At 48.0% G+C, this 7,270-nt stretch overlaps 1 protein-coding gene across 1 annotated transcript; it reads right to left on the bottom strand.

The window, feature by feature from the left end:
- Positions 1-672: 672 nt before the first annotated feature.
- Positions 673-1,223, bottom strand: LOC307184967 (large ribosomal subunit protein eL14-like; the record flags this gene model as incomplete). Its single annotated transcript, XM_079918709.1, is given in 4 exon segments — positions 673-704; positions 707-997; positions 1,000-1,048; positions 1,050-1,223. Coding segments are annotated over 4 exon segments (546 nt in total).
- Between the last annotated feature and the right edge of the window lie 6,047 nt (positions 1,224-7,270).

Below are 7,270 nucleotides of genomic sequence, written 5' to 3'. Positions count from 1 at the left end.
CCGCTGCCCTATTCAGGTCTTATCAACTTTGTACTAGGTGATTGCCCCTACCTCTCCCCTCTTCCCCAGCCCGTCCTCCAGACAGCAGCCAGGGGAGTTCCTGGGACACACTTATAAGACCATGTCCCTCCCTGCTTTAAACCCTTCCATGACTCCCTATTGCTCCCAAGACTAGATCCAAGCCTTTAAGGACTTTCTTGGCGCCAGCTCTGCTTCTTCTGCAGTCTCGTATCTACCTGTCCTCTCTGCTCCTTGCACCATTAACGAGCATCTCAGAACATACTGCTTCAAACCTCCAAGTCTTTGCACGCACTGCCCTCTGCCTGACAGCCTGACTGCCCCGACACACTCTTGCCCTCCAAGGTTCAGCTCTGATGGCCCTGCTCATACCTAGGGGTCACGAGGCTTTTAGATCAGAGATGATTTTCGGGGTTTTGGGGTTTTTTTTTTTCAGTTTTTCCTTTGTCTTTTTTTAACATCTTTATTGGAGTATAATTGCTTTACAATGACGTGTTAGTTTCTGCTGTATAACAAAGTGAATCAGCTATACATATACATATATCCCCATATCTCCTCCCTCTTGCGTCTCCCTCCCACGCTCCCTATTCCACCCCTCATTTTTTTTTTTTTCAAAAAGAACCTTTATTCTGTTTATAACAGCCTCGTATGCTCTCATGCTTTCTTGCCAGATGCCTTTGGAGCAGTGCCTTCTTACCCGTAGCGGTCATCTTTTTTGCTGGAACCTTTGCAGCAGCTGCCGTAGCTGCCTCCTTAGCAACAAGTGCTTTCTTGGGAGAAGTCTTCAGGGGAGCTGCCCTTTGAAGTTTCTTAACTTCAAGCTTGATTAGTCTGTTCCTCATTTTCCTCGCCTTCGTGACTTTATAGCGATCAAAGTCTGTCATCCTGGCTTTCTTTTCTCTGGCTTCAATCTTCTTGGCCCACCTTGTGGCTGCCCACTTTGCCTTGATATCTGCCTTCTCCCAGGCTTCTCGACAGACTTCTGCCGGGCACTGTGTGGGAACTTGAGGGGAAAGTCAGTGAGCTGCAATGCATTTGAAAGGCATAGCCTGTCTCCTTACTTGAGTGCAAGGTCCATCCACCAAAGCCCTGTTCTGATCAATAATATCTACAATCGCGACCAGCCTCCCGGCATGAGACCCAAAGGAGACGTAGGCCACCCGGCCAACCTCCACGAAGCGCCTGAAACACCATATTGACAGCATTCGGCGAAAAGGAAAGACCACCCCATATTTTTGTTCTGTTTGTTTGTTTTGGGTTTTTTGCCAGACTTTCGGGATCCTACATCCCTGACCAGGGATCGCACCTGTGCCTCCTGAAGTGGAAGCACAGAATCCTAACCACTGGACCACCAGGGAAGTCCCCAGAGATGATTTTCTTCTAGTCAACACACACACACACACACACACACACACACACACACACACACACACACGATTTGTAAAATACAAGAGAAGGCATTGAGCACTACACAAAAGCTTGACCGCTCACCTCAGGACCTGTTTCTCCCTCTGGGACACCCCAGGGCACTCCTAGACTGGGAAGAACTGAGAAATCCTGGGCTTTGAACAAAGACTGCCCCTCTCCCAGTGGGTAAGGGTGAGGTAGGGACCCCAAAGGTCCCGAGCTTGAGCCCTGCCCCTCTTCTTTACCTGCAGCCCCAGTCCCCACCCCTCCTCTGCCCAGCCAGCTCTCAGCTCCCTCCTCCCACCACCATTTCCGGAGGATTCCCCACCCCCACTCTGTAGTGTAGCAAAAGGGGAAGTGGGGTTGGATGGGGAACTTTCCAGGGAGGCGAATTTAGGTCAGTCCCACCAGCAGGTCACACCACCAGTGCTCCCACAGACCCCTGGGAGACTCAACCAAGCCTGTCTCCTGCTACCCCTGCCTCTCAGCCCATAGCCTCACCGGAACAGACACCAGACAGGCTCACTGCCAGCAGAGCACATCACCCAGGTTCCAGCCCCAGCTCAGCCATTCACAGGCTGTGTGACCTTGGGCAAGTGCCCTAACCTCTCTGTGCCTCAGGTTCCTCGCTTGCAAAAGCACAGGAGTACGCATCTCACGGGGCTGTTGAGGGGTCAGATGAGTTCATTTAAAATAATGACTGGGGCTTCCCTGGTGGCACAGTGGTTAAGAATCCACCTGCCAATGCAGGGGACACAGGTTCGAACCCTGGTCCGGGAAGATCCCACATGCCGCAGATCAGCTAAGCCTGTGCCGCAACTACTGAGCCTGCATGCCTAGAGCCCGTGCTCCGCAGCAAGAGAAGCCACTGTGATGAGAAGCCTGCGTGCAGCAACGCAGCCAAAAATAAATAAATAAATTTATTTTAAAAAATAAAATAAAATAATGTCTGCCATGTAAATTCCCCGTGATGGTTTCTGGCTAATGTTATTATTTTGAATAGGCGAGAAACGGAGGACAAGGCCTGCATTTGAGAAATAATCAGTAAATGCAATTCTCCCCTCCCCAGTCCTCCTCTTTTTCCTCTCGCTGCTCCTGCCCCAGCAAGCTCTGGAGGCCAAGCTCAAGGTCTGAATTAATCCTTCACCTGCTGACCTTCAGCCCCATCTGTCCAGCAAAGTTGCACAGCGGCCTCCCTTGCCTGGGTGCTGAGGGCGGTCCCTGCCGTTTGGGGGCCCATCCCCCCTCCTCTTGCCTTCGTCCACGGAGGCGGGCAGCCACGGGGCCTCCTACCACCCCACAGCTCTACCCTGGGCTGACACTAGGGACACGCAGACAGACACAAGGAATCTCCAGTGCATGCCTCCCACGGACACCTGGACATCTCCTGTCCAATCCAGCCCCTTCCCTCCCAACCTGCTGGTGTCCTGCGCTCCCCACTCAGGGACACCCAGCTGGCTACCAGGCCACAGAGGGACATCGTGCCAGGTGCACAGTCAAAGCCTGTCCTGCAATCTCCCTCCCACCCCTCTCTCTTTCCTTTCCCCAGTCCCTCCAGTATCCAGACACCCTCCTCTCAGAAAACAGGCCCCTTTCACTCTGTTCTCTCCGTGCACTGCCCATGCTGAGCCCCGTGACCCTCCAGATTGCTAATCAGAGCATGATGCCCTCCTATGAAAACCGACTATGGCTCCAGGAAGTCTGAGCCCCAGGGCCCCTAGGCCTGAGTGGACAGCCTCCCCCAGGCTGTCCCCTTGGGTCACACTGGGCTTTTGTTTTCAGTGCAACCCCCTCTTGCCCAGCCCTCTGCATCCCTGCCCACCTGTCCCTTCAGCTGAGGGACATTCAGTCCTTGGGAAGGTTATCTCGACCTCCTAGCCACATCCTGGACATCCTGTTCTCACCCCCGCCACACACACACACACACCCCCACCACGTTGACCTGGAATCACCAAGGGGTCTCCTCATAAGCTTCAGCTCACAGGCCCCAGAGGAAAGACCCTGCAATAAACACTGGCATCAAAACCCCAGAGCGAGGAAATAAAAGGGTTGATTGGAACGAACCATAACTTTCAAAACAGAGTCCAAATTATGACAAGGAATTCATTCACTTTATAGTGAACAAGATGTGGGTTATAACTGAAACTACAGGTAACTCTTGAAACAAATTCATAGGGTGCTTTTTTATGGAGGGTGGGGCATTCCCCCCCATGAATTTGTATTTAATAATTCACATGTAATCTTCCAATAGCATTCTGGAAAGAGTCATTTTGGGGGACAGACAGACACACACACACACAAAGAAAACAAAACATAAAAAGTGGGAGGGTATGGTGAGTTGAATTGTGTCCCCCCCTCAAAAGATAGGCTGAAATCTTAACCTCCAGTACCTGTGAATGTGACCTTATTTGGAAATAGGGTCTTTTGAAAAGATATTTATTTATTTCTTTGGTTGCGTTGGGTCTTAGTTGCGGCTCGTGGGCGCCTTAGTTGTGGCATGCAAACTCTTAGTTGCGGCATGCATGTGAGGTCTAGTTCCCTGACCAGGAATCAAACCTGGGCCCCCTGCATCAGGAGCGCAGAGTCCTAACTAATGCACCACCAGGGAAGTCCCTGGAAATAGAGTCTTTGCAGATGTAATCAAGGTACGATGAGGTCATCTTGGGGTAGAGTGGGCCCTAAAGCCAATGACTGGTGTACTTATAAGAGAAATTTGGATAGAGCAAAACACACACACAGAGAAGTGAAGACAGGCAGAAACGAGCGATGCTGCTGCAAGCTGAGGAACGCCTAGGAGTGCCGGCAGCCACCAGAAACTAGGCAGAGGGAGGAAAGATTCTTCCCTAGAGCCTTCGGAGGAAGCGTGTCCCTGCCAACACCTTGATTTTGCCTGTTTGTTTGTTTGTTTTAGCCACACTGTGAGGCTTGCAGGATCTTAGCTCCCTGACCGGGGATTGAACCCATGTCCCCTGCAGTGGAAGCACAGAGTCCTAACCACTGGACCGCCAGGGAAGTCCCTTGATTTTTGGATTTTGAACTTTCAGAACTATGAGAGAATATGTTTCTATCTTTAAGCCAACCAGTTCATGATAGTGTGTTACCACAGCCCCAGGCAAACCACACACAGGTCTCAGGGTCTGATTCATTTTGCATTTGAGTCACGCTCCCTGGAGCAACCAATCCTGCCTTTGCCAATGGCCCCCTTCTCCATGTTTAATTATGTCTTGGACTGACCACCAAGTCTTTCTTTGTCAATGACTTATCAGCGTTTTTGGTCCCTCTCTATAGCCTCTTCTGTCTACTGATTGGAATCTCACCAGGTTGCAAGATTTGTCATATCATTTTGCGATCGACTTGCAGTGTGTTAGCATTGTGTTTTTGTGGAATGTTTATAATATCCCACAAGCAGAGAATGACTGATTCCCACCCCATCCCCCCAAAAAGTCATGTCCCATGGGTGTGGCTCAGTTCTGGGAAAAAACTTGGAGGTTTGAGTGGGGACCAATTTCCTAAATTATCAATTTAGTAGGAAACAGTTTTCATATTGTGACAATTCTAATGTCTCCCCATATTTCAAAACTATCCTCCTTGAAGATGTGACAGCTCTAGGGATCTCCCCAAAACTGCATCTAAAAAGATGGATGACGCAAGTGCTCTTGGGACAACTGGGAACACAAACCTGGATCCCTACTTCACACCACGCCTCAACATAAATTCCTGATGGATCAAAGTTTTACATGGGAAAAATCAGATCATAAAAGCACTATGAAGAAAACACATGGGGACTTTTTAAAAATAATAATTTGAGAGTAGGTAAGGCTTTTTTTTTTTTTTTTTTTTTTTGGCTGTGCTGCAAGGCACGTGGGATCTTAGTTCCCCGACCGGGGACTGAACCCAGGTCCTTGGCAGTGAAAGTGCTGAGTCCTAACCACTGGACTGCAGGGAATTCCCTGTAAGGCCTTTCTAAGAAAAATAAATTAAACATAAAAACCGCAAAAGAGGGTTTCCCTGGTGGCGCAGTGGCTGAGAGTCCGCCTGCCGATGCAGGGAACATGAGTTCGTGCCCCGGTCCGGGAAGATCCCACATGCCGCGAAGCAGCTGGGCCCATGAGCCATGGCCGCTGAGCCTGCGCGTCCGGAGCCTGTGCTCCGCAACGGGAGATGCCACGACAGTGAGAGGCCTGCGTACCGCAAAAAAAAAAAAAAAAAAAAAAACCGCAAAAGAAAGAGGTGGATAAGTCCAACTTCCTAAAATCCAAATAGACTTGTGGGGAGAAAACATTATAAACAAGGTAAAAATACAACTCGGGGGGTACAGAAATATTTATAATAGAATGCTACTCAGCCATAAAAGAGAATGAAATAATGCCATTTGCCACAACATGGATGGACCTAGAGATTCTCATAGTAAGTGAAGTAAGTCAGACACAGAAAGACAAATATTATATGATATCACTTATATGTGGAATCTAAAATATGACTCAAATGAACTTATCTATGGAACAGAAACAGACTCACAGACATAGAGAATAGACTTGTGGTTTCCAAGGCGGTGGGGAGGGATGGATTGGGAGTTTGGGATTAGCAGATGCAAACTAATACATAGAGAATGGATAAACAACAAGGTCCTACTGTATAGCACAGGGAACTACATTCAATATCCTGTGATCAACCGTAATGGAAAAGAATATGAAAAAGAATGTATATATACGTATAACTGAATCACTTTGCTGTAAAGCAGAAATTAATACAACATTGTAAATCAACTATATTTCAATAAAGTAAATTTTAAAAAATGCAACTGGGGTGAGTGTGGATATTACAGCTCATATCAGAGAATAAGTCATTTCCTTAATATTAAAAAGAGTTTCCAGATGTATTTTATCATAAGTTTTAAAGCCTCTCTAACTAAAACAAAACAAAACTAAAGAAAAAAATTTTTTCCAGGAAAAGAATCTAGAGATCCACCTTTTAAAGACCGAGAGGATGCGCAGCCTCACCCCAAATAATAAAAACGCAAATTAGAACTGCAAGATTTTTAACCTCTCAGATTAGCAAAGTCCGATAGTTCCGCCACTGTGGAGGGTGGGAGCCTTGCTACAACAGCTGTCAAAATTCTACCCTCCCACGCGCCCTGACTAGCAATTCTACTCCTAGGAACTTATGGTGATCTACTCACCCTGACTCAACATCACCTCTGCACCAGGTTACTCATTACACCGTTACTTAGATTAGAAGCAAACTTCTTGTCCGTGGATAGGGGACTTGTTCCCTTAAAAAAAAACGTGGTGAGAGTTGCCCAGCTCTGTGGCTGCAGTAAAAACCCTTGACTTGAAGAGTGTAAATTGAGGAATTGGATAGCATGTGAATTATATCTCTAAGGCTGTTACGTAATAAGAATAAAACAAAACACTCACTCCCCCTTTCCAAAAAACAAAAACAACAGCAACAAAAAAGAGACTTCTTTATGTATGGGTATCAAAGCACTCCTAAAAGTATTAAATTAAAAAACAAGATTCAGGTGCCTCAAAAAGTTCACATAGGGCTTCCCTGGTGGCGCAGTGGTTGAGAGTCCGCCTGCCGATGCAGGGGATACGGGTTCGAGCCCCGGTCCGGGAAGATCCCACATGCCGCGGAGCGGCTGGGCCCGTGAGCCATGGCCGCTGAGCCTGCGCATCCGGAGCCTGTGCTCCGCAACGGGAGAGGCCACAACAGTGAGAGGCCCGCATAGTGCAAAAAAAAAAAAAAAAAAAAAGTTCACATAGAGTTACCATGTGACCCAGCAATTCCTCTTCTGGGTCTATACCCAAAGGAATTGAAAGCAGACACTCAATGAGATAGTTGT

The sequence above is a fragment of the Stenella coeruleoalba genome, assembly GCF_951394435.1.
Source record: "Stenella coeruleoalba genome assembly, chromosome: 3".
In the NCBI taxonomy this organism is placed as follows: Eukaryota; Metazoa; Chordata; class Mammalia; order Artiodactyla; family Delphinidae; genus Stenella; species Stenella coeruleoalba.
Note: the sequence above shows the minus strand (reverse complement) of the source record. Positions and strands in the feature narration are given on the sequence as shown.